The sequence below is a fragment of the Anomalospiza imberbis genome, chromosome 1, assembly GCF_031753505.1.
Source record: "Anomalospiza imberbis isolate Cuckoo-Finch-1a 21T00152 chromosome 1, ASM3175350v1, whole genome shotgun sequence".
In the NCBI taxonomy this organism is placed as follows: Eukaryota; Metazoa; Chordata; class Aves; order Passeriformes; family Viduidae; genus Anomalospiza; species Anomalospiza imberbis.
In genome coordinates, this window is record NC_089681.1 from 17,904,832 (window position 1) to 17,931,513 (window position 26,682).

Here is a 26,682-nt window from a genome sequence, read left to right on the forward strand (position 1 = left end):
CTGTGTAGTGATGCCACTGCAGGCAGTCATTGCAGTGCCACGTGTAAATGGGAGCACAGGAAGCTGCAAGTGACAAAGTGACAAGAAATCCACTTTCAGTGTTCAGCTGGATAACCCACCAGGAGCACATTTTGAGTTGCAGGTCATCCATAATAAGTTAATTTCTTATTATGATCTCCCATGGAGAATTTTCAAGTGTTTACAAATACTTTCATGAAAGAGCAAAAGCAGACTTTTTTATCAGGCAAGAAACAAAAGGTTCTTTAAAACTGTTTAATTACATGTTTCAGGTAAGCACAGACAATACAGGTAGATTTCCCACCACTCAATATTTACATTCTTTTCTCTAGGCTTGAGCTGTTCATTAAGAGTGTTTTTCAATCAACATCCTTGTCAATCACTTTTGCTGCAAAGAAGGGTGCTGGAAAAGAACTATTGCAGGAAACATCCCATCAAGGCATGATTTTCTGTGGGGCATTTCTTTCTTAAGAACTACGTACTAGTAGTTCAAGATATTTTGGGAAAGTCCTGGCTTCCAAGATGACCTGAAGAATGCACTGAAACCAAGCAGTGTGTTGAAGTCCCATAAATAGTTAAATCAATACCAATATGTATGTTGTGGAGCTGAAATTCTCTTTTCACTGGCACTGCCATTGCTGCATGGCTTCTGTTAGGACAGTTTTACACCAATTTTGTTTTGTTCCTTTTTCATTAGCCTTTGTGCCTCTTTCTCCATTTTCTTTCGCTGCTGTTCTGCTGCTCTTTTTTCCCTTTCTGCTATTTTCTGTTGTCTGTAATTAAAGAAAACATGAATTGATAAATAACACACATGCAATTTTCAGCACGGTCATACCTTAAGTTCCTGTCAATACACAGGTTATTATAACTAATTAAAACAGAGCTTCAGTCTACTGCCATTAGGCTTACACCGGTCATTCTTTTACTGTGCTGAAGTCCTTTTTTCAGATTAATCTAGAATTGTAGAATATTCTGAGCTGGAACCCACAAGGATCATCAAAGTCCAACTCCTGGCCTGCACAGGACCATCCCCATGAATCACATCATATGCCTGAGAGTGTTGTTCAAACAGTTCTAGCAGGCTTAGTGCTGTGACCACTTCCCTGGTGAGCCTGTTCCAGTGATCACACTCTAGGTGAAGAACCTTTTCACAACATCCAACCCAATCCAATCTAGTTTAGGCAATAATATTTGTTCAATTATTCTGCAATTTAAAAGCCACTAGCTTCTCAAAGATTCAGAGTAAGTGAATCAGTGAGAGTGTAAGGACAGTTGTAAAGCCTAGAGCAAAAACTAAAAATCTATTTAATAATTTCAGCAGCAGCTCAAAAGTTTTGAGGCTTTGCTGGTTTGGGGCTTTTTTTGAGATTGTCACCCATTATTGTACATTCTACCTGACAGCTGACAGAGCTGTCAATCTAGCAAAATGCAGAGTAATAATATATGCCACATTACAGTGGCAGATTTTTATATTTCCCATATATCTGAACTGATGCAGAAGTGCTATGCACGCCAGCCAATATAGAGACAGTAAAGTTCCAAAAAGCCACATGGTGTTAATGCTGCTGTTCACATGCAGTTCTGAAGGGAGGGATCGATCGTGGCAGCTCCCGTTTCTTTCCCCAGGATGACCCGCAGGACACCGAGCTCCTGCGCGCGGCAGCAGTTCTGCGCCCTCTATAGTCTGGGATCCTGCACTCAGCTCTGCCCAGAGAGAGACCTTCAACTCCCTCAGACACAGCAACTGGCCAACAAAAATACAAACAAGTAGTTGCTATAAACTAAAAATGTGTGAGCTTAACTGCTTCCACTGGGATAAAAACTTGCTTTGGTAATATAAAGTCTGGAGTTGTAGACAGGTATCTAAAATTTGGAGAAGAAACTAAGTTCCAACTAACTCAAGTTAACTGAAAATGCAGTTTATAATCCACTATGTCAATTCATCACTGACTGGAAAATGTCAGTGCACCCCAGCTCAGAACCTGCTGGAAAATGGGGAAAAAAGAGACTATAGAAACTTCTCAGGCTCTGATAGCCTACTCTTCATCACTGTCTTTCTGCATGCCTTAATTCCAGGAAGCATATACTGACTTACTGTATGTGCTCATTTCAACTGTTACGCTTAGACATAAACTCACCAGAGAAGCCAAAGGATAGAGTCTTCACTGCTACTTAGCAGGACACAGCCCACTTCTGCATAACTGATCTGCACTCCATTACTACACAAAAATTACTCTGGTCTTACTGAGCACCCACAGGCTCCAGACACAGCAGACTAAGGGAGACCCTTACTTTTTCTGCACACTTATTTCATTCTCAAAAAGCACCACTGCAGTAAAGTCAGCATTAACACTCTGGAACATCAGGGGGACTCTGTCCTCAATTTGGCAGTCTGAAATATTATACAAGCTTCTTTCAAGTGTTACACTTATGCATTAAGTCACCAGAGTGGCCACAGCATCTTCAGATCATTTTGCAGACTTCTATCATTAAGAAGAGACTCCATAGCACTTCCTTACTACACTCTGTTGAAAACAGAGCCAGGTCTGTGTAGTACTATACTGAAGTTTTATGTTAAATGTCAGATGTTAAAGACACCAGTGATGTCTACTGCAAGAGAAACTAAATCCAGTCAGGATTTTTTATCAATCCTGCTAAAAATTAGTCAGGACTCGACTCATTTACAGATAAACATTGTTATTTCTGTGTCATGAATAAAAGAAAGGTTTTACTTCACCCAGCTTACATAATGACCAGCTGTATTGAGGAAGCCAGCCATAGCTGGACAAGTGGTAAGCCACAGACAGCTGGAGTTCTAATAATGTTTTATCTGCTGGAAGTGTTTAGACACACCTCCCTTCTATAACAAGTGCACTTTGATACTTTTTTGTGAGGCCAAAAGGAAATCCTACAAGAAGTAACCATTTGAGTTGAACCCTTTCAACAGAAAAGATGGTAGGCTGAAATCTTTAGGATAGGTTCAACCAAATATCATGACACTTTGAAAAATGAAAGTTTTTGGGAAACCCCACTGCTATCACCATGTAAGAGATCTCTCTTCCTAAGTATTCTAGAGCATGAACCTGACATTTGGCAAACAATATAACTTTGACCATCTTGGAAATGTTCACTGCACAAATTTTACACTCCAACAATAAACTGGCATATACATACACTAGGTAATTTTAGTAGTTATTTCATATATGACAAACCCCTGCTTCAGAAAGTCTGAATGCTACTTTTGATAGTCCTAAGACCATCTGTAATGGAATGCAGCAAGGGTTAAATAAATGCAGTGTAGCCTCTGCAGTAGCAAAAGTAGCTGTTTCATTTCTCCATTAAATAAAAAAGAAAAAAAAAGAGAGTATTTTCATTGTCTTTCATTTAAGTCTCAGAAGACTGCACTCTAGCTATTAAAGATTTTAATGAGTCTATTGATATTCTTTACAGGAAAAAGTACTATCTGTGGAACAAAAACAGCCCAAAAGCACATCTTTCATATCAGATAGCTTGTACTTCAGTACAAGACCTGAAACAGTAAAGAAGTTTAAAAAAAAATAAAGACAAGCAGGCTATTGACCAGAATGTACACATAGATACTAGATAAAGTTTACAAAAATATTTGCATTACAACCCTATTCTCACATGTTAAGCTGCTGCAAAGCAAGACTGACAGAGATAATAAACTGAATAAATTCTAATTATGATTAGCACATTGAAAATGAGGTAGTAGCTTCCCTCTTGTCTTATTCCACAGGTTGAAAACGTAAATTTTTCAAAGCATTAAAATAAATACTTGATCAGATTCCTCTTTTCCTCACAATACCTATTTTCCTTATAATGATTTTTGACTATATCATGTCTTTACTTCATATTATCTCTAGTGGACCATGGAAACCATGTACCTGTGATTTAGTGAGTAGAATTACGACAGCCCAGGAAGCTAAAGCTATCTGAGGCTGGTTACCTGACGATGTAGCAAGCAATAAAGTTTGATACAACTGTAAGTCACTACCAGTTCAAATCATTGTGTACGATAAACCTAATTTGCATCTCTTTACCTCTTTACCCTCCATATCCCTTAAAGGAAAGGAAAAAAGAACACAAACTGAATGGCTAAAGTATTCACACCAACTTTGTGCAAGACTTTGATTTTACATTCAGCCTTATCAGCTAGTTTAGTTAAGACAGAAAAGCCTAGGTCCTACAGGGATTCCAAGCACATACTTACCATTTCACCTTCTATCCTGAACTATTTTTACCTTAAACACATGGTTGTGATACTTTTCATGAGGACATCAAGTGGTATTTTACTTAATCAAGTAATGTGATCTGAATATAATAAATTGTTGGGATTGGTGGGGCACCGTTTTTTTAGCACCTGCATGCACACGTGTTAATGTTGTTCCAGTGTTTCAGTGATTTTCAGATTTTCTCTAATATCTCATTTATTAAATTAAATCAATCCAAAATGTCTTCTGGTTACACAGAGATTAGATGCATAAAAATAATTTGTCTTAAGAGGCATTTAACAATTCTTGGCACTTACCAGAAAGGTGTCAAATAAACAAATGTGGTTCTTTTACATGTAAAACCTTTATATAGTGTTATATTAATTTAAATTACCTAAGAACTTCTTCTGCCTGCCAAGCAGCATCTTCCTCCTCTTCCCAGGCATTTGTATTTTCTTGCCAAGTATCCAAGTCTCCCAGTTCAGGCTGAAACAAAAGAGAAGGTCTAACCACATGGAAAAATTAGATAAAACACTGGTGTGATGGTCAGAGTGGCTCCTGGATGACAGCAAAGTTTCCTTAACATTTATTTTTAACCTTAAGTCTTCAGACTTACAGAAATATTTGATGTATGGCAGTGCTTCTCATCTTATTGTCCATGCTTTTTTTTCCTGCTATAATACTGAGACTTTTCAGTTGTCAAAAGGTTTTTTGAACAAAGACAGGAAGGAAGTAGTGGAGTGCATTTTTAGAAAGAGGAAGATAGATTGAGCAGATGATATGAGTAGATAGTGTAAAAGATTTCTGGCAGTTGCATGGACAAACCAACACGTACATCCACGTTTTTATGTCCAGTATCAGCTGAGTGACACTTTTACTCACTGAAAGTCCTTTCCTGAACTAGTTTCATAAAGGACAGTGCAGGGAGGTGGTATGACCATTCTGTACTGCTTCCTGCCTATACCCTCTTCTGCACAATGTTTATCAAAAGAGAAACACTGTTAAAAAAGGCAAAGGGCAAGGGAGGGAGAGCATCTCCTGCTAATTGGCCAGGCTGTTAGGCACCTAGACAATTTTTTCAAAGGCTAAGGAGCAAAAATTAGGAGACTGCTACATTACAATCCCTACAGAAAGGAAGGGAGAAGCAGAAGGTTAAAAATGGGTCCAAAACAATAAAGCAAATGTAACTTAGAGGCTTTCAAAAAAGCCTTCTACTCTTTTGTTAGTAACTCACTGTGTAAAATCCAAAACTTATAGTTCATTGCTTTAGCAGATTTGCAAGCTATGTGGAATTATATGGAAGCTTCTTACTTTTTATCACTAATCTGTCAAGTTTCTCAACAGAACATATTGGACTACTTCATTCTTCACTGAATTTTAAAACAATTTACATTATTCCCCAACTATTCCAATTACTCTCCACAATGCACACTTTAGGCAGACTATTTCTTCCCCTAAAGAACATAATTTAATGACAAATACAAGATCAATACTTAAAGCATACTTACAGATTGGTGAATAAAAGGAATATCTTGTGTGGCTGCTAATCTGCTAGAGAATCCTGTGTTTCCCTCTGGAATCCCAAAATTTAAAGGCTCTCGTTTTTTAATAACTATCTGAAAATATTCAAAAAAAGGAACAAAAAAGTGGTAGATCAAAGCACTGCAGAGATTTCTTGGTGATCATATAACTCTGTGCCTGTGAAGGTTCAGCTACACAACACCTCACTGTGTCTTAAGCCTGGCCAGGTTCTGAAAGCTGCACAGCCAAATGAACTTGTAAGTGGAAGATAAATGCAAAAGATAAGAACTCCTCCTCGCCCCCCACTAGCTTTTTCTTTAGCCATATAGAAACCTGTGACTGTATCAAGACAGAGAATGGGCACAAAGAATCACAGATCAAATAGCTACATCTCCCAGTACTCATAAAAGCTACCAATTATGTGATATATTGCTTGGAGAAATCCTGCTTCTGTGTCAGATCACTTTAAGGTACTACTTTTGAGTGCTGTCTGCACAGTTGTACTGCACTGTAATGTCAGCTCTCTCAACTACTCCAATAGCATTTCTGTGCAGTTTCAACAGCTGCAAATTCTCTGTCAACAAAAACTAGTAAAGCTCTCTACTGGTTTGGCTGAAAAGCAGTGCTTTTCCCAAAACAGTTGCCAAGATCACATACCATTTTCACTTGTCTTGACCTCAAGACACAAACTTTGTTTAGCCTACTGTGAGCTTCTTCTGCTTCCCAGTGAGGCAGATCCACAGTTCCACTGCCTGTATGCTTGTACCAATCCAAGAAAGGAAACAGGACTAGACAATCTTATTGAGCAATGAGACTGTTATTTGACTGAGGTTCTATTTTCAAATAGATCAGTATAGATGAGTGACAACATGAGTAGACTGTACCTCAAATCTCAAGGTTTATATTGAGACATTCAGTGGAAATAAACACAAATTCACACTGAGTAGTGTTAACTTGGCCAAGTTAACAGGGATGTTCTTTACAGTGCTTGCAGTCATCCCTAGAGATATATTTAAACTAAACCCAGTGCACAGTACTCAAATAGCATTGATTCTTCCCCAGTTTTGTTCTTAACCTGAAGCTCATTCTATAAGGAAAAAAGGGCAGTATATATAAAGGAGACATCTACTACACATCTTCTCTGGTAACCTAGTCCAGCACTTGTGAGGTTTTTTTCCAATTGACTCAAAGACCTGTAAGTATCCAGCTGAAAGATTTGCACATAGAAGCAAAATCTGCAATCATCAGATTTTAATCAGCATTTATTTACAACCTTGATGCTCCTGTGGAGATGCCCTCCTGTCTTGTCTCCGTAGTAAAAATGGATATTTGAAGAACAAGCTATTTTGAAATATCAGTTCCCTAATTCCAGCCTCTCCAGTATAACTTGATAAAACAAATAACCAGTTTTCTGAAACAGCAGGGCTGCTCCCTCAGACTTCAATAGAGCAAGACATTGAATGTCGTTGTTCAAATAAGGATATGAGCACAAATGACTAGAGGGTTCGCACATTATGCTTCCCAGAACTCTTAAGAGTATGAAACTATTCATAAGTTTCCAATAACATGAAGACTAAAGATGTAAACATGTGATAGCATCACAACCGTTAAGATCTCAAAGGTCTTAACATTAAACATGATAAACTACACACCAGCATCTATTCTCATTTACCAATAGCACCTTCTGTATGTTGCCAATTTATTTGCTTTTATTTTAAAGCAAGGAAAACCCTCCATAAGTATACTTGAAAATGTAATACTTACTTTTTGAGTTTTTCTTATAGTTGGTGCCATATCTTTGAAATAATCAGGTTCCATTTGTTCCAAAGAATTTTGCTGAGCAGCCACATTACCATTGCCACCTTCAATCTTCACACTTGTAGGTGCATCTTCATCCCATGAAGACCAGTCTTCTACTTCAGGCTGAATATGAGAATATGGTACAAGTTAGTATTATCTGCAAGTAAAAACTTGTCTTTTTATATCTTGCTAAGATATATACTTAATACTGTATCAGATATTATTATATCTTTAATATATATCACATTATAGTATATCTTTCTTGGATATATACCAATTCAATATTGTAGGACTTCTATAATCACCTTGTTAGGGGATTAAGTCACCTACCACTTTAACAATTACCTGCTTAGGAACAGACGAATAATCCACTGTGGTTGGCAAAGTTATTTGGTCTCCACTTAACTTTCGCCCTCTTCCAGACCTGAAAAAAAAATGTAGGATTCCTCCAAGCTCTGAAAACATGAGCACTAAGTTTAAAAAAAAAAAACAAAAAAGGAAGTCTGAGAACAGCACTACCGAAAATAGTCATGGCTAAAACATTTAGTGCTGCAATTGCCTTTGTATTAACTACTGTCAGTAAGTCTGCTAAGCAAAGGAATTTCATCCTGAATTGAAAGTTGTGTTCACAAGAATATCAAAGTGCAATTTACTTTTCTAATTGCAGTGAAATAGAGGAGAAATATTTCTGAGAAATACAAAAATGGACTAACTCATCTGCATAATTCAGTCACAATTTTTAGATTGTCTGTGCTTATGAAGCAAGCACTAGCAATCTATATTTGCCAAAGAACCATTTCTACAGTAAAATGAGAAATTTTTCTATTTGTCTTAAATTTTAAGCTATGTCTAACAAATAGCTTTCTGAGCTGCATGATTTGGAAGCCTCTCTAAAGCTTTTTTCTTCAAAGTCTAAACAGAGGTAATGCAAGATGATGCAAGTCAACAGCTTTAATTCAACCCATGCTTCTACTTAAAGAATACTGTTTCAATGCATTTCAGCATTCAACTATATAAAATAACTTTAATTGAAAACAACACTAATGCATTGCAAATAAACGATCTAGATATTTACTTCATGACAATGTTCAAAGATCAGAATAATAATTAAAATATTCTTAGCTGACATTCATTGTATTTTAACATCTTACAACACAAAATAATGCAATTCAGGCTCACATGTGTGTTTTCCACAAAGAATGTAAGCTTCTACAGCAAAATGGTCATGTAATTGACCTTATGTAGCTTGTAAAATATGTTTTTTTCTTACTACTGATGAGAATAAACTGGGAAATTTCAATTTCTAGTTTCTATCCATTAGTTTTAGTATTAGAGAACACACTACCAACTGACAAGCTGAATTGCTTGTAATAGCACCTCTGCTGTAGGCTAGTGAGTGACTAGATATATTTTTTCTACTTGAGACCAAACAAACAAGGTCAGGTGCTATCATCAAATTTTCAAGTTTTATCTAAGTAACTCTACTCCCTTTATAAACTGTTCCTTTAAGTTGAAAAGAAACAGATTTTAGTGGTAAAGGAAGGTGAAAACAGTGTGCCCTCAAACACTTTAGAGACTTCTGGTTGACGAGATTTACTTGACATCTCTAAAGGAAACACAAGCTTAGAAACATCCTTTTTCAGACCTCTACAACATACACATCCTTAATACTATTTCATTTAATAATATTACAAGCCATCACTTCTGCACTGACTTGCTCTACAAGACAAGCAAGCGGCTTATAACAAACATTAATCAAGTCAAAATGGTTTCAGCAAGAGGGCTGAAGGTAGGAGGAAAGAGCTTTTGTCACACAACATCAGAAAGGATATGGTACACAGAGCAGCACCAAGGAAGGCTATAGATCTCCACTTCCTCTAGGAAGGGAACAAGATGCTTATAGAACAGCTGCTCCACAGCCATCATTAGATACCGATCACTGCTCTGCATGCCAAATGCCTCAAGAATGATTGGATTTGTTTCTTCTTACTAATAAGCAGCATCCAGATTTCTCAGTTGGAGATAATTAGAGATTTTAAATGGAAGGAAGTTTCATCTCTTTTTATATTTACAAGTTTTATTTCCTGAGAACTGGATTCAGGCAGTCTGTTGTTTATCAAGAAAAGATTTAACTAAAAAAGGACTAGTACTGTATGTAAGCTCTATGCTGCCTAGAAAGTTGCACAATCTCTACAGGCACTTGTTCAAATGAAAACCTAATGTAAACTATGTAATCTATATAAGTACTAGCTCATATCCATTGAATTAAAATGCATGTTTAATTAAATCACATTTGCTGATTATTAGGCATAGTTATATGGAGGGGTGCATCACAGGAAAACAAAAGTTACCAAACTACACTTTGTAGATGACAGTGAACAGAAGAAACATCTGTAGTTAGTGGTCTGAATTAATGTGATCCAGTGACTCGCTTATGTGAAAGAATTAATTTTCATTTCTTCAACTAACTGTTATTAAGTAAATATAGGGTTTTCTACTTTATGTACTCTGCAGCAGTTTCTCAGCTGCTCATTTCAAGATCACAGGTCATTCAGAAGTTGGAAAAAAGAATGAAAATACTGTCACTACACTTAGAAAAAAAACAATTATCTGCTTATAAAAAATATCTTTACACTTAGAGAAATAAAGGATCCACATAATATAGAAGTTATGATCAACTCAGTGTTTTGACTTCTTTCAGAATTTGAACAGCAAGTATTCTTAATTTAATTTGGAATTCAAATCACAGAACTAAGGTTGATATCTGTATAATTGTATGCAGCATTAAAATATATCTTTTTAATGCTTCACTAGATCTGCAAGCAAATTCACCAACAAGTCAAGAGCTTCCTCTTATTCTTGAAATAAGTAGAGGTGAAGAGGAAATAAACAGTTATTTTGTGTCTACCACATATTCTGCATACGCTTTAATCCTCACTGGAAAAGTAGTTGTTATCACACACAAAAAGAGAATACATTTCTCTAGAATGGTATTTGTTTATGTAAACAACATGCTGCAAAAGGGCAGGAAGTACAGCAGTTCATATGACAGCACAGTGCCAAGAAGTGCCTCAGGTACTGTGTTACTGAACTCTACTACTCCACATTAACCCTTGAGGGTTTTTAGACTGCTTCTAAGTACTACACTGCAGCATTCATGAGTCTACAACTCAAAAGGACAACATGTCTGACTTAAAAGAGTGTAAAAAATAAACCATTCTTCATCATTAAAAAGGAAAAAAAAATTCATTCCCTTGAACTTCCCTCACTGTTCCATAAACTTCTGAAAGAATCTTCAATAGGCAGTAGAATATGAAGTCTCAGGCAACTGTTTTTGACAAACATGATGAGAATTGCCTACATTTGTAATGACAGCCTACTGACTGATGACAAAGTGGATGTTCCCATTAACTGAACCTCTTAAAACACAAAGTATCACTTGCTAAGTACTATTCAAAAATGTGCAGCACAGCTTTTCTTCAAGTTTGACACAGAATAGTTTTAAAAGCCATTTTAAAACCCTGTCATAGCTGTTTACAAAACCTCATTCAGCTACCATACAACAAAATACACTCACAAATACACTACACAGACTTTTGGAGCTCTGAACAAATACACAAATTAAAGAATTCACTTGATTTAGTTTTCATCTGTGTTGATTATTTTTCAATTAGTAAAATCAGAACAGATAAAAGTGGTGGCTGGGTGCTGGGGAAGGGCAGAAGTGCAAGAACCCATAATTGAAAAATTAAAAAAAAAAAAAAAAACCAAACCAAATTAAGTAAGACTTGTTTACCTGCATATTAACTTTTTAATGAAAGAAAGCACTGCTGCCAGACAAGTACAGACTTTAAAGAGTCGAAACTGTGTTATGGCCATGGTAAGAAACCCTTCCTGCAAAAGAAAAAAAGTTAGATGCAGAGGATTATACAACTTTATACAGTACTTAAAGCCAATTACCTTAGTTGCTACTAAGCTAGGAGCATTCCATGAAACTGTATTAATGTAAGGAAAGAGAGCGGGTACCTGGTGCAAAGATGCCACCTCCCTACTATCAGGATATTTCACTGATGTAAATAATGCAAGTATCTAATATATATGGCCTTTAAAGAAACAGCACAAAATCACAGGTAGAGTCAAAGTTAAAGACAGTCTTAAAGGGGAAGTGTAGGCAACCATCCGCAGTGCCTGAACACAGGCAATGCAAAACAGAATAATCATCAGAGAAAAGCTCTTGCTTGCTTGAGCATGTCATGCATATACAAATTACAGATCTAGTCATTAAGTGAAACTCCAAAATTAGCTGTTTAAATTTACCTTCCATTTTGATGGAAACGTGTGATGAGAACACTGCTAATTTTAGAACTAGTCTCACTGAAAAATCATCATTGAAGGAAGAGTGTTCATCCTGTGTGAACTACTGCACCAGCTAACCCACAGAGCTACTGATACTTCTATGCCTGACTGGATCATGATAGCAAACACAGAAAAGAAAAAATTCATCTTTGGCTGAGGCCATTTCTGTTGTAGCTATTTTTTCAGTAACAATTTGGTAATCTAGAGAATTTATATTTATCATATCACATCATTCCAACATACCACCTTGAATACCTACAGACTGACTCAGAAAAATCTGCGGGAACTCAAGGATCCCTTTTCTCTTCTATAGGTGAACATTTCAGAGTAAAGAATAAGAGATTAGGCTTCACAAATAGCTTTTCATTATACATATCTACACTTGTAACATTTTCTGTTGCAAGTTTAACATACCTTCTGGTGAGAAGAGAAGGCAGCCCTGTGACATTTTCCTCAGGCCATGAGTATTCCATGGAAGGACAGCTTGATTTCAAATATGCTATGGCATTTAAATCACTTTTTATATTCCAGGCTTTAAGTTAGGAAGAGTCAGGAAGGTGGATGGTAGGTAGGCTGCTCCAATACTGTCCTGAGGATTTTATTAAAAAGGTACACAATGGGAATTGTGAGCTTCATGGAGCATAGATGTATTTTTATTGGTGCTCATTTGCTAGATAATGTAACTACTATTAAACACTGTAGTAATATAGTACTGGAAATATTGCTTTACATATTGTCCAGGACGGGACCTTCTGCTACTGAAAAATCATCCAGAAGCTATTAAACAAACAGGCCCTTTAACTGCAAAATGGAAGGCTTAAGCTACTAGTAATCACCAAATTACAGGCTGCACTACACCAAGCTGTAGCTCAGGAGAAACGCTCCATAGGACATGTATCACCTCTACTTCAACATTTGTGTTATTTTATTTCATGGGAGACTTAAAAATGTAGACAACTTTATACAAAGTTGGACTGGCTCTTCATCAAACAGAATTAGAAAGCAGTCAGTTCCCGCAAAGAAGCAAGAACAGACATGGTCCGACATATTTAGCTTTTAGTTTAAAAGACTGGACCATCATTTCGTATTATGCTCAAGCACTTCCTTACCTTTCAGAATCAGCAATGTTGACAATACCTAGATGACAGAAGAATGCATGAGTCAAGAATTTGAATGATTGGGAAATAATGGAAGTTAGTGAAAGAAGAGTGAACAGTAATAAGATGGAAAGTTCTCTATCCTAAAGGTAGAAATTATTGCAAACTAACACTTAATTGGAGAAAGAAAATGTTATTTTTAGGAGAGACAGCTAGAAGTTATCTGCCTGGGATGTGAGGCATGAAGAACACGTGACCTGCTGAAATTATTATAAAGGAAGCTTGTTTAGAAGCTCACTCCACTCTACCAGAATTCACTCTTTTATCAGCTTAGGGGGCAGGAGGGAAGGAATAGAACAGTGCCCAATATTAGCAAGAGTAAAGCTCTTTTCCCTTGTTCAGGCCATCTAACTGCTACACTGGACAGTACAGACACACCCTAAATTTAAGAACTCCTAGCTATTGACTGAGAAGGTTGTTTTAGGAAGCCACCAAAAACCTTTGCAGGCTCTATATTAATTATGCCTAAAGTCAAGGAACTAGGAAGATTACTAAGTGCAAAACTAAAACCAAGAACAATGTTGAAGTGTGTCAAATTGTATACTGTACTGAGTTCTCAATATAAAGTTAAACAATTGAAAAAACCATAATCCACAAGAACACTGGCTTGCAGAGTTAGTGGACTTGTGAAGTCCACAAGAACTAATCACCAGAAGTTAATCCATTTCCCAGGTCATTCCCATATAAGAGTGACTAAACTTCCAGTATCACCAGTATGCCCATTTGGCAGAGTTCAACAGCTATCATTATGTCCATGACAGCCAGATAACTTGCACCTCTCCACTTTCCATGTGTCAGGCAAAGATTTCAGAGTTATAATGAGACATATGGGCAGTTAACATTGTTGTGATAGAGCTGCATTTCATTTCAGCTGAGCTAGAACTAGGCCCTTCAAAGGCTGGACTTGATGACCTTGGGGGTCTCTTCCAACCTTAGTGACTCTATGATTTAAGATAGTAAGTACCGTTTTGCCCACCTCTTTTCTGAGCATCGATTGCAGTCTTCCCAGTTAAGCTCCCTACACTGTCAACTCCCAGCTGTCAGATGCACAACCACAGTTTTGTCAACAATATGCTATCAGCCAGCCATAGCAGTGTTAGCAATCATTTACCTTTAAAAAGAACTTTCATCAATATACCTGCTTTTTATACTGCTATTTATGATATGAAGCAGTATATATGTATTTATTTAATGAACATTATTTTTTATAAATTAATTTAAAACACAATCTTGAACCAATTATTGTCTCAAGGTAAGGACAAGTCAAGTATTTTTTGCTTTGTCTGAAACAGCACTTGAAACATGTGCATTGCTGCTCTAAAAACAGCACTACCTGAAGAGTTAAACATTTGCTAAAGGTTTTGAGTTTTGTTTGGTGCCTTTTGGGGTTGGGTTCTTTTGTACTTGGGAGTTTTTTTATGTTAATTAAATATCTCAAGGTAAACCATTTTATATTCAGAAGTAGTTGTATGAATACAGATGTACACAGAACCCTAATTTTCCTCAGTTCACTGCAAACTTAATTCACACAATACCATTATACTAAACTTGTGAAGAGAAAGAAGTTTTTCATCTTTTTCTTGTCCATCTTTCTCAGACATTGGAAAGAAGCACAGCCATGTACCTTCTCTTTCTCCTGGGAAAAAATACTGAACAGTGTAATGCTAAATAGCAGGCCACAATGTTCTTTCTTTTCTTAAGCCTATCCTTGATAAACAATCCCAAAAGGAACCACAACTGTATCAGTCAATTATAAGACAGGATGACAGAGACATAATGCAAAGTTGCAATGCTACATCAAGAATCCTAAAACATTTCTTAACAGATAGAGGCAAATGTGAAACACTGAACTAAAATTCAGAAAATCTGGTAAGAGTTGTCTGCCAGCCTGATACATCCTTCTGCGTATCACACCTCATGCTCAGCTTTCCATTTACAAAATGGGATAGGTTTCCTTCTCCCACTACTGGAATTGCTTTGTTACACTTATGAGACTTAGGGTCAAATGAACTTCCATTACAACAGATATAAACAAGCAAATAAATCAAGACATGAATCCTAATCAATTTAATACTTGTGGTCAACTCAACAATTCTGTAACAGGTATCAAATTTAGCTGGAGTTTTACTTGTGCATCTCATACTGCCTTTCACTGTTAAAAAGTTACAACAGGTTTTCACATGGAACATGAGTTCAGAAAGGACTAAAAGACAACAGCCACAAGATGTTAAACACTTTAGAACCAGGTCAGAAGAATGTGGAAACTTAAACATTTTAGGGAACCATAAAGGAAATAGAATGAAGGGAGGGAAAGTTCAGAATTTTATTGAACATTTTTACTTTGATTACAGCTTGCAATAGCAGCCTCATCAGAACTCCTGGCATGTCTGATTTCACTGACAGTAGCCAGCATAGTCCACCCTCAGGTGGATTGGTTAATCAGCTATGGTGCAATAAGCAAGACTCTCGCTGTTTATCATTGTACAGTAAGCACACTGGCACCTGGAGAAACACTTCCTCTTTCAAATCTAACTGTACACACAAATACCACTTAAACAGCATTTCTACAGACAGAGTCAATTCTAAAATAAAGTCACTTTGGGGCACTAAAATCATTTTAGAAACTTGTTCCCTGCTAGTGAACTCATCTTTTACTGTCACATCAGCTTTCTTTCACATCAGCTCACCTGTAATTCTGGAATGTAAACACGAACACACCTTGGAGTCAATGATTTCAGCCCGTATTAAGCACAGCTAGACAAATAACCAGATGATGATGCCTAAAATAACTTGTCTGAAACTGAAATGCTCCCCTCCATTTTACATAAGGAGACACAAAAAAAGCTTCACCCTCCTAAAGCAAAACAAGAAATTCATTTCCTAGTACTGAAGACTAATATGTCCTTTACATTTGTCAGCACCAAAAATCCATACTGGTTCAGTAGTGCTTTTGTGTTGTCACTGGAACAGCTGACAATACCAAAAAAGAAAAGTTTCAGTGGTAAGGATAGAATTTCTTAAAAGGGGATCTTGCATGAAGTTCTGGCAGAATGGCCACATCAAAGATCATAAGCAGGTTTATAGAGAGATGGAATTTTATTAAGATTAGCAGATAGAGAGAAAAAACCTGTTTTCAAGGACATAAACCCTCCCCCAAATCATGTATGTTACACGACATAAAAAGACACTTTGTACGTTAAAAAGACAAAGCAATGATTCAAGAACAGCTTTCAATCAGGTACTGAAAGACAAAACCAGCACTTCTTGCATTTCAAAGACAACAACCATGACTCTGTAGCCTACTGAGAGGTTCCACTGCCCTCTTCCTGGTTGATTTGTTTGGTCTCTTGTTTTTTTTCATCACTTTACACAGAAACATAATATTGGGAACACATGTGTGGAGGGGAAAAAAATCCTGTCTTGACCACTGAGCTTGATAAACAGATACATTAAGTGGCACCATGACTGAACCCTAAAGCCAAGCTATTAAGAGAAGCAGAATGAAAAGGGATGATCAGGAGGCATCTCCTCTATCTAACTGTAGGTAAGTGTTGTGGGATGTTTATAAAGGTACTGTAGTTTCAATACTGATCTTCCAATTTTCAGTGCCAATATCTTAACTAGGCAGTTGAAGTAGCTGGGACAGAAGACAGCTCACTCACATTAATCATAGGCAGAGTGAAGTCATCAGAGGCATTCAAATCCAGAAAGATATACTATTAAAAGCTGCAGAAGATAACGAAAGTCAAGGCAGAATGTCTGTATCTCTAAATAAAGGCAGCAAAAATTGGTGACTGCTGGCAATTCCTGAGTTATTTCTAGACACCAAATACTCTGATACACAACATACAGAGTTTCAACTCTTTTTTAAAGATGTTACTCCCAGAGTCACAAAACTTCCGTAGTAATACCACCACATCTCACCCCTTCCTCTCCAAGAAACTGAGTTTAGCTACAAACTCACTAATGTGAACGCCTGAAGCTTTCTGTTTTGAATTAGAATAAATTCTGCTCTTCAAGGCAGTATTAGTTAAGATAGAAAGTTTATGTCCACTGAACGATCAGCTATTTTTTGACAATTCCTTACCTATATATGCCACTGTCTTGTGTAAACCAGCACACAGAACACAACTTGAAGTAATGCATTCGTGTGAGACCACACTATAACTTCATTCACCTTTGCAACAAGTCTTTTATATAATGCACTAATTGACATAACTCGCTTCACAAAACTGAAATTCTCAGACATAGAACCAGAGTTTAAGATACCAAAGTTTTCTGTAATTACACAGAATGCCAGAGACAACAAATTAACAGTCCTTGTTACTACTACAAAATCATCTTGCAATGCCTGTCTTGATGAGAACCAGCTATTTACAAACAATGACACTATAACGTGGCCTGAAATCTCTGCAGTGCACATGTGCATTTCCACAGAGCTATAAAGCTATAAATCATGTATGTTAACATGCTATATAGCAGCAAGCTATGCCGTTTTTCATTAGATATGCCACTCAGCCACTTACACTGTGAATCCATGACCAAAAAGGCAGTGCCGTACCATTCTACTGACCAGCCGAGTCTTGAACATTATTAGAGACATCACCGAAACCAAATGGCAGCACTTACTTTTTCTGTGAGCTGTTAGACATTCTTAAGTATTTTAAAGCGTGCTAAGAAATCTTCACACTATGTACTAATAAATGTGCCCGTCAGCGTTAACAGTAGGTAAGCCCAAGCAATGCTCTGACAGGACGTGTGCCCTCGGCCTTTCCACAGGGTGCGAAGCCGCTCAGTCCCCAGACGCTGCCTATCTACTGGATCGCCACTTCACGTTCTTCGCAGCCCATGAGATTCCCCCCACTCAGCCCGAGAAGGGGCCCGGACCGGCCGGGCAGAGGCCGCGGGCCTGGCGCTCCCGGACCGGCCGAGCAGCTCCGCCGCTGGGCGAGAGCCGCGGGGCGGCGGCCACAGCGCTGCGGGGCCGGGGTGCCCCGAGCGGGGCGGGGCCGCTGCCGCGGGAGAACCGCGCGGACGGCTCTGCCTCGGGAGGGAAGGCGCCGAGACCGGGCCCCTGCCCAGCAAGGCGAAAGCGGCACCCGGCGGCGCAGGAACCGACCCTTCCCGCTCACCTGCCCCGGGGGGGAGGCCTCGCCGGGGGTCGCGGGGCTCCAGGGGCCGAGGCGGCCGCTCCCGCAGCCTCCGGCCGCCCCTCATCCAGAGCCGGGCCCGCGCCGCTCCGCCGCCGCCTCGCGCGCCGCCATCTCGGCCCCGTCACCCGGCAGGCACGCCCGCCCCTTCCGGCCGCGCCGCCGCCCGTGCGCCCCGCTCCGCCCGCCCCGCCTCCCGTGCGCCCCGCTCCGCCCGCCCCGCCTCCCGTGCGCCCCGCTCCGCCCGCCCCGCCTCCCGTGCGCCCCGCTCCGCCCGCCCCGCCGCCCGTGCGCCCCGCTCCGCCCGCACCGCCTCCCGTGCGCCCCGCTCCGCCCGCCCCGCCCGCGGCGCCGCGGGCAGCCCGGCCCGCACGCGTGTGCCCGTGCCCCGGCCCTGCCCCTGGCGCTCGGGCGGGGCCGGTGCCCGCGGCCCGCCCCCGCCCGCCTTTCTCTCGCCCCCACAGAGGCTGGGGGTGTCTGAGCCGGCTCTTTGCCCCTCCCGGGAGCTGCGAGAAAGAGGCGTTGGACTTCAGCCGTGTCGGGTTACTGCACACGTGGCAGTAAAGGTGTTCCTGTGGGGTAGATAGGATGCTGAGCTGTAAATTTGGATGTGACTAAAAAACAAACATTGCTTGAAGTTGTTGCTGACAGGTGCTGCCCCAGTGTCCCGGTTTGTTCACCAACTGCTTGTCCCTTTTAATGTCTGGTTAAGTGATTTTAAGGTTAATGTTAAGGCATTCCCGAGCTCTGTGTAAACCTCCGGTTGTGCTACACTCGGTAGGTGAGGTAAAGGGGTGTTTGTCTCTTTCTCCCATGGAAATCTAGTCAGTTCTAGAGCAGCACTAAGAACAGCACTCCTTTCAACTCAGCTCCAAGCTGTAGCACTCAGTTCTTTGGTCTTTAAATATCTTCCAATAAAGACTTGCTGTTCTGCCACTGAATTTACTCAGCTGCTGTGTCCCCTGTGTGTATCAGGGCAGTGAGGAGATGGATGAAGGATGACGGCTCTTGTGAGGAGGCACTGGTATCAGATAGAGTTCCTTCATTTGCCTTTTCCCATGTCCTAACAGACACCATGACTGCATTTCCACAACTCTTCATCAGGAAGAGGACAAGGAACCAAACATGATATAGCTGACCATGGGGCAAGGACCTTGCCAGCTAGGACACCAGCAGGGTGATCTGGGGGCAGCTCAGAGTCCAGACTACCAGGCGGGTTTCTGGTGATGAGGCAGACCTGAGGACAAGCCAGTGAGTCTGCACAGGTCCAGGATCAGTAGAGTCCATAGCAAGTCAGGACGGGCAGCACTCCTATGATCTCGTTGAAGTGGGGATTGACACTCTTATGCCTGCAGAGAAATCCATATGCAATGCTGGTTTTAATTTCAAAACCATTTGTGTAGCAAATGGTTTCAATATAACTTTCTCTCTAAAGCAGAAACTGGAAGATAATCTTCATCTGTGTTCACACAGAAAAGCAAAACTACAAGTGTGACACATTGGGAAAGGTCAGGTTGTGAAGATACCCAGTTACATTTCTTTTGAGAACACATTCTGATTTTGGCATTGCAATCTATATATTCAGTAAGGAATATGCCACAGTGAGAAGGAAGGATTTAACATATGCATATAAACACCTACACTTAATATAAAAACTGCCAGAAAGGCTCACCTACACTATCCACCTAAAAGAACAACAGACCTGTGTGTGGCTGGTGCATTAATGAAAAAAGGCTGGAAATTGGCTGACCACTAATGGAAAATAAGTCTTCCCTAAAAACATAATTATGCAGTTTCAAAAATAGTAATAATATAAAAGTATCTTAATTTCTAAAAGCAGTGTTCACAGAGATAAATACTTCATTGTTCAAAAATGTCATTAACCTCCAGCTCTAAAGTTTTAAACTTGGATTCCTTTGGCTCAGTTAATTTTCCTAAAGAGATCTCCTATACTCTTGGGTATTTCATTGCCATATTGAATGCAGTACTGCTACAGTAAACTAATCAAGTTTGTTAGAGAACTATATCTTTTTAATATCTTTTACAGATACTAAGACTTAAACATGTTAAATCACATCACTTGACAATTTGCAAGTGTGTTAATGTCACTTCTTTTACATCTATGGCAATTTCCATCACTTCAAAGTTTGATAGCTCCATTATCCTGATATAGTCATGTCTGCTTAATAAACTCATTCTATCTATCTGTAAAAGTGATACAGTCTCTTTTTCTATATGTATTTTCCCTCCTATGGGATATTTGCTTCATTTGGTTTTTTTCTCTCAAGTGGTTTATTAAAGCTACAAATAGTTTTTTAACTAAAAGTACCTTTCCTCAATTACACTTGTGATGCATTTTGTAGTAATTCAAGTTCTACATTTATGGAATAAATGTAATATTCAATAAATGTTTGATTATGGTAAAAGTAGAGTTTTCATAGTTCTAACCACAGAAAAAATTACAGATTTTTACTATAAATTTCAGAAGTAGTTTTATACACTGCTGCTACATATTTAATCATTAGAATGTCTTGAGATTCCAGATGAGAAGAGGCAGTTCCATTGTTCCATACATTTTCCATTCCTTGTAGTATTCCTGAGCACATATTTTGGGTAATATCTAAGTATTGTCCACATAATTTGCCTAAGTTTAGACAAATGTGTATCCTAGCCTGTGTGAAAATATGACCCAAGTAAGTAGCCAAGTAGTCACAAAAGCCCCTTTTCTTCTCTAAAGGTCTTCCTGGCTGAAACTGTACTCCTCTGCCTCTGCTGGCATATCTTAAATTCCTTCCTTTATTCCTACTCAGACTTAATATACCTTGTAGAGGAAAATTCCAGACTAGTGATCTTGGTAAGAGGCCTTTACAAGAAAATTCAACAAACTGACTTTTACCAAGCACATAATGTATAAAAATAATATTTGTAACTTTGAAATGGAGCACATTCCAAGCAGCTTTTTTGGAAGCAGTGGCCAAAAGATGCCAAAGAGCACAGTGACTGTCTAGGTCTCCTTGAGCTCAAACAACTCTGTAGGTCTGGTCTTCTGCTGGACTGGGCAGTTTCATTGCACCACTGAGAATGTTTCAGGGGCTCTCTCTCCTTTAAGCATCTCTCTCTGAGGCACTGACCTTCCCACTGGAGCCTGGCCAGGTGACAGGACCTTTTGCAAGGCCGAATCCCCAGTCACCCTAGAGGGATACCCACCCCAGGTTGAAAGAGGCTGTTTTTTTCAGTGTTATAAGAACTCAGGTGATATGGAATGTGTGATTTTTAGCCTAGTGCTGAGTAATTTCCTGAAGAGATTATCTTGGGTTCTCCTCTCTGCTGACAGCATCAGCTCCTTCTGCTAAAATGTTTCTGTATTTAATATGATGAGTTAATATGCAGCATAGATGGTAGGAGTGGTACCAAAATCCAGTTTTCTTTGTCCCTGCTATATTACTCATATTTCTCAACTAAAAATTCAGAAGAGGATAATGGGACCTCTTTTTTAATATAGCTATTTTCTGTCCATTACTGAACAGAAAATCTTCCTTCCATCCTGCCATATGCAGCCATTAAGTAATCTTTCTTGACTTACACACACAGTCTGCCTTTTGTTCTTAGAAGGAAAAAAAAATGCATTAAGTTGAAGTTTTCAGAAACTGGATCCTAAGCACCATGTTAGCATTTGAATTCAAATCCTCTAAATACTTGAGTATTTAGCTTGTTGCTTTATAAAAATATTTATTTACATGGATGTGTTTGTGTGTGCATGCCTGCAAATGTATTATTTGCAAGAAAACAGGAGAGAGAGGGCATAGCATAGAAACAAAACATCATGAAATTTTATTGGAAAGAGCATTTAGGAAAGCAAAGGATTTTCTTCCAAAAGCTGTTTTTGGTTGTTGGTTGGTTGGTTGGTTGGTTGGTATTTGAGGGGAGAGAATAATGAAGCTGTTCTTTGTTTCTTCGTATTGCAGCATTTGTTAGAGGAATTTCTACAAATTTAGAAAATGCAAGTTCCTGTAATTCATGCCCTTTGCCAGATCAAATGGTCTAATTTCAAGCAGGAATACTCTGAAGTTTGGAAAATAACTTAATAGAAAAATATCAATAATGAGTCCTCGCTTTTCCCATTTTAAAACGAATCAGTTCCACAAAAAAGACCTACGTAATAGCCCAAAAACTTCAACTGGCATTATTATCTGAACACCAGTGTGCCAAGACCAAGTGATGTTGGAAGTGTTGAGTTCCCAAAATTTGTCTAAAAACAATGCCAGCTTCAGACAAACATTACTGTCTCCGTAAAATTTGGACTGGGAAACTAGATCCTAGTTTTGATGTGGGAAAAAACCAACAGCTCATTTTGAATATAACTGTGTAACCTCATGTACCTACAGTCTTAAAGAGAGAGCAATCAAAGAAGGGATATAAGGAAGTAAAATAAATACCTTTTTTCTTTCATTATGCAACTTCCTCATATGAGGAGAAGAGGAGGGGCAGACACTCATCTCTTCTCTGTGGTGACCAGTGACAGGACCCGAGGGAATGGCCTGAAGCTGTGCCAGGGGAAGTTTAGGCTGGATATCAGGAAAAGGTTCTTTACCCAGAGGGTGGTTGGGCACTGGAAAAGGATCCCCAGGGAAGTGGTCACAGCACCACGGATGGAGTTCAAGAAGCATGTGGAGCATGCTCTCAGACACATGGTGTGATTCTTGGGGATGGTCCTGTGCAGGGCTAGGATTTTGACTTGATTATCCTTGTGGATCCCTTCCAACTCAGCTTATTCTGTGATTCTGTGATTATCAAATTTTCCTGTTCACTTCCTGATAGTGAGTAAGCATTTTAAGTTATATTTATCATTACAGCAGTCAGTAGGCTGAAACCAGGCTTAGATCACACTCCTTTTGGTCTTTATTCAACAAAGGAAGAACAGCCCTCTTCTGGTTATTCACTATTTCATGAAACTCCTCCTGCAAAATATGAATCAACAGATATTTTGAAATGTAAGCTGAACAACTCAAATATTAGTAAATTGATCCAGGGTTTGGGCAGAAACTTACCTCAGAATGAAATGTGCCTGAAAATGTTAAAAGATTAGCTAGAGACAGCATTTTTCAATTCAGGTTAGAAAAAAAAGATTTTGTAATGCTTAACTTTTACTTTCTCTTCTGTTTTAGCTTCCAAGGACAATGCATTCCACCCAGCTACACCTTGTTTGAGTACATACACACTTATGCTTGTGTTCAACTAAAGCAGCATTTCTCTTTGTGGTAAGTGTTTATTTAGGCTTTCCTTTCTCTTCTGGAAGAAAGTGAGCAACTGCTGCCAGCTCCAGGGAGCATAAATAGGTGAGTACTGTGTTTCCAGAAAGTTGGATTAACTCTGAACTAAAGCAGTTCTTCCTTTAAAGGCATGTTCCAATCAGGAAAGCATTGAAAAATGAAGGATCCACCATACTTCTTCACTGTTTGTTCTAGTGATTAAGCAATTGTTCTTTTAAATCTGGATTTTGACTTCTATTTTCATCTACTCTTTAATACTTTCTCTATTAAAGTTTTCTTTGTTTCCTTCTTTCTCTCTGAGAAGATTATCACACATCACAACTATATTTTGTATCAGCTTTCTTTTCAATAGAATAACACTGGGAGGCTTTTCAAGCGTAGCTAGCAGAGCTACCTCTTGATAATTCCCTTTTCTCTTTCAGTGCTCAATTTTTTCCTGCTTGCTTTCAAAATTGCAAATTGAACATTAGACTCACCAATGCAGCACACAAAGCTAGGATCAGTGTTATGCTCATCTCTGCTCATATGTATTCAAAGAACCCTTGGAGGCAGATGCTGAATTTTCCCCTGCAATTTCCAGTGTCATTGCTCTCCCGGGAATTGTGTTCCTTTTGCCCTGAGCACTAGATGCAAAAGCCAACACTGTGCTGACTTTGTACACAGACAGTGGATGAGAGCCAGGCAGCAGAAGAGGCCAGCTTGCTCTGCCCTTGTCAGTGTTCACCCACAGGCTGCCAAATACAGATTTGATCAACAGCAAATTTACATCTTACCTCAGGATTAGTGACTGAAAAAACGGATACCTCTTTTGTAGTGACTCCAGCAAACAGAAATTAGCAGGGACTTCTTGGAGGGACATTTTTTATGATCTCTTACTAAATCACTAGTTAAAAACTAGTGATATACATAAAAACATAAAACCAACAACATAAAAAACATTTTTGAGAATAATACTGTTCAGATGGAAAACATCATGGTAAATATGAAATATAAAGTGAGATTAGGCTTTTTGTTATTCCAAGCAGAATACCAATTAATCAATTTATTACACTAAGGTGGTGAAATATAAATTATTTATGAGGAAAAGAATTTGTTTTTCCTCATTTTGAGCTCCAGTCATTACACATTTGGCTCTGGAGCCACAGCTGTTTCTTTTTTGGAAAATGAATAGTTGAGAAAAACAGGCCATGTAGAACATAACTCTGATTTCAATTGCAAATACTTAGAAATTTAAATAAAGCCAAAGAGACCCAGCAGGTAGAAACACTCGATATTTTTCATTGCTCCAGTGAAAACTCAATCACTAAGTTAAAGCCAAACTCTCAAGGTGCCACAATTGCTACAATTAAATATATTCCATAAGATGTTGGCATGGACGAGATAGTGCAGAGCTGTCACCTCAAAGGACCCTCCAGAGAGAAATGAGAAGCAGCAAATATTTTTTAATAGCACTGATGGAATCTTACTGGATTTAAACAGACTTCAGATGTACTTGTTCTCCAAGTGATAAAGGGACATACTGAAATATTATGGCAGTAAACAAGAATAAAGAAGGAATGGGGAGTAAAGAAGAGAAAGAGTAACCCCCCCACCCCCAAAAAATAAATTGAAAAACCTATGGTAGCAAAATCATTCTCTCTAAGATGTGAATAAAAGTTTGACATCCCAGCAGAAATTATTGGTGATGTTACTGGTTTGTAGCATTTCTTGACTGGAATATGTCAATATAGAGAAGTGTTCATGGGAGAATAATTATCAAACAAATTAGAATCAAACAAATTAGGATCAAAAAAATTTCAGCTCATTGTGCATTTCAGACCCCTCAGGGCCTGACTAAGGGATAGGCTGAGCTAACTTTTTTCTATTGGACTTTCATTGACAGCAGGATAAATATTCAATTTGCTGTCACATAGAATTTGGATTAGTGCACATCCAGAGCTATATCAATTTACTCTAGCTGTTATCCAACCCATTATTTCCATGTCTGTTTACAAACTGTTTTATTTTTTGCAGACTTGTCTACAAAAAAGATGAAGCTGAACCAGATACTGGAATGTATATGCACTTGGCCAGCCAAAAGAGATATATTCCCACAGTTGAGGTAATTCACATGAATCCTGAATTCTCACTTCATGGCTGTTTAGTTCTGGGTTTGTAAGTGCATTTCCTGACATGGAAAATGTGGAAATTTTGGAGAAAAATTAGTTAATGCATCTATTTGCCTGTATATGCTGGAGGCATGGAACCTTTAGAAACAAAAATCATTGTATTTTTCAGTGGGGGAAAAAAAACCTCAGCAGGACAATGCTCTGACTGAATCCTAAATGTTACTGTTTTCAATATTCAAACAAGTAGAAACTGAGACTGTGCAGGGAACAGTTTGCAAAACAAGCCAGCCTATGCATCTGAGAATAAACCTGCAGTTAAAACAAAAATAGGAGGCCACAAAGAAACCATCTCTCATTGCTGATATCACCACAAATCGAACTTCATTCTTAGAAGATCCATCGAGATACCGCTGACCAGGACAATCCAGTCTAATTTGGATCTGCACATGTTGTCCAACATGCTCTTTGCCTGGCTACTTAATGGAGGCTGCACTGGTGTGATTAACAGAACTCAGGTGGGGAACAAGTGGCTTTGGGCTGCTCACATCAAAGAGCAGCCATTGGTACCCTGAAACAGGAGATACTGGTGTATCTCTGGAATGCAGTCACTCTCCTCTTCCTTCTTGGTCTCTGAACATGCTTGCATTTTAAGCCAGTCTGGGCAGAACTTTACAGCTTATTTTATTTACTTACGGCATGTGAAAGAGCTTGTTGTCAAGCCTTTAGCTTCAGATTGGTCAGCACAATTTTCTGAAAATTCTTACAGTGTTCAGTCTTAATTCTGTGCCTTGTATGAGCTGACTGCAGAGGACCTATGTTGCACTTACAGCAACTGCACTTCAGCTGTCATGTTCCAGGTGGCACTTCAAATATTTACAGATGAGACCAGTCTTCCGCGGTTCAGTGTATGAATACCATAAATCTGGCCCTCTCTCACCACAGTGAAGGAAATCAATTGGTAGCTCTGGAGCAAGTTGAGTGCCCATGACATGCTGCAGCCATTCATTAAGCAAGACTTTTAAGGTCACAGGCAAAATATTGAAGAACATTAGCAAAGACCACTAAGAACA

At 38.9% G+C, this 26,682-nt stretch overlaps 1 protein-coding gene and 1 long non-coding RNA gene across 4 annotated transcripts; one reads left to right on the forward strand and one right to left on the reverse strand.

Moving 5' to 3' along the window:
• Positions 1-259: 259 nt before the first annotated feature.
• On the reverse strand, positions 260-18,380 carry EBAG9 (estrogen receptor binding site associated antigen 9). Of its 3 annotated transcripts, none has more exons than XM_068182837.1 (8): positions 18,217-18,374; positions 12,342-12,516; positions 11,368-11,465; positions 7,917-7,995; positions 7,536-7,694; positions 5,759-5,866; positions 4,645-4,736; positions 260-791 (listed from the first exon to the last, which is right to left on the reverse strand). In XM_068182837.1, exons 3-8 carry the CDS (start codon positions 11,448-11,450, stop codon positions 671-673), a joined length of 642 nt encoding a protein of 213 aa, XP_068038938.1. In that variant the 5' UTR covers positions 11,451-11,465; positions 12,342-12,516; positions 18,217-18,374; the 3' UTR covers positions 260-670. The 3 variants fall into 3 exon arrangements, with proteins under 3 accessions (XP_068038938.1, XP_068038949.1, XP_068038927.1); XM_068182848.1 differs by having other exon boundaries at positions 7,917-8,041; XM_068182826.1 differs by lacking the exon at positions 12,342-12,516 and having other exon boundaries at positions 18,217-18,380.
• Positions 18,381-24,504: 6,124 nt separating this feature from the next.
• On the forward strand, positions 24,505-25,977 carry LOC137469778 (uncharacterized). The gene is made up of 2 exons (XR_010996672.1): positions 24,505-25,605; positions 25,782-25,977. It is a non-coding gene; the product is annotated as an uncharacterized lncRNA (long non-coding RNA).
• Positions 25,978-26,682: the final 705 nt, after the last annotated feature.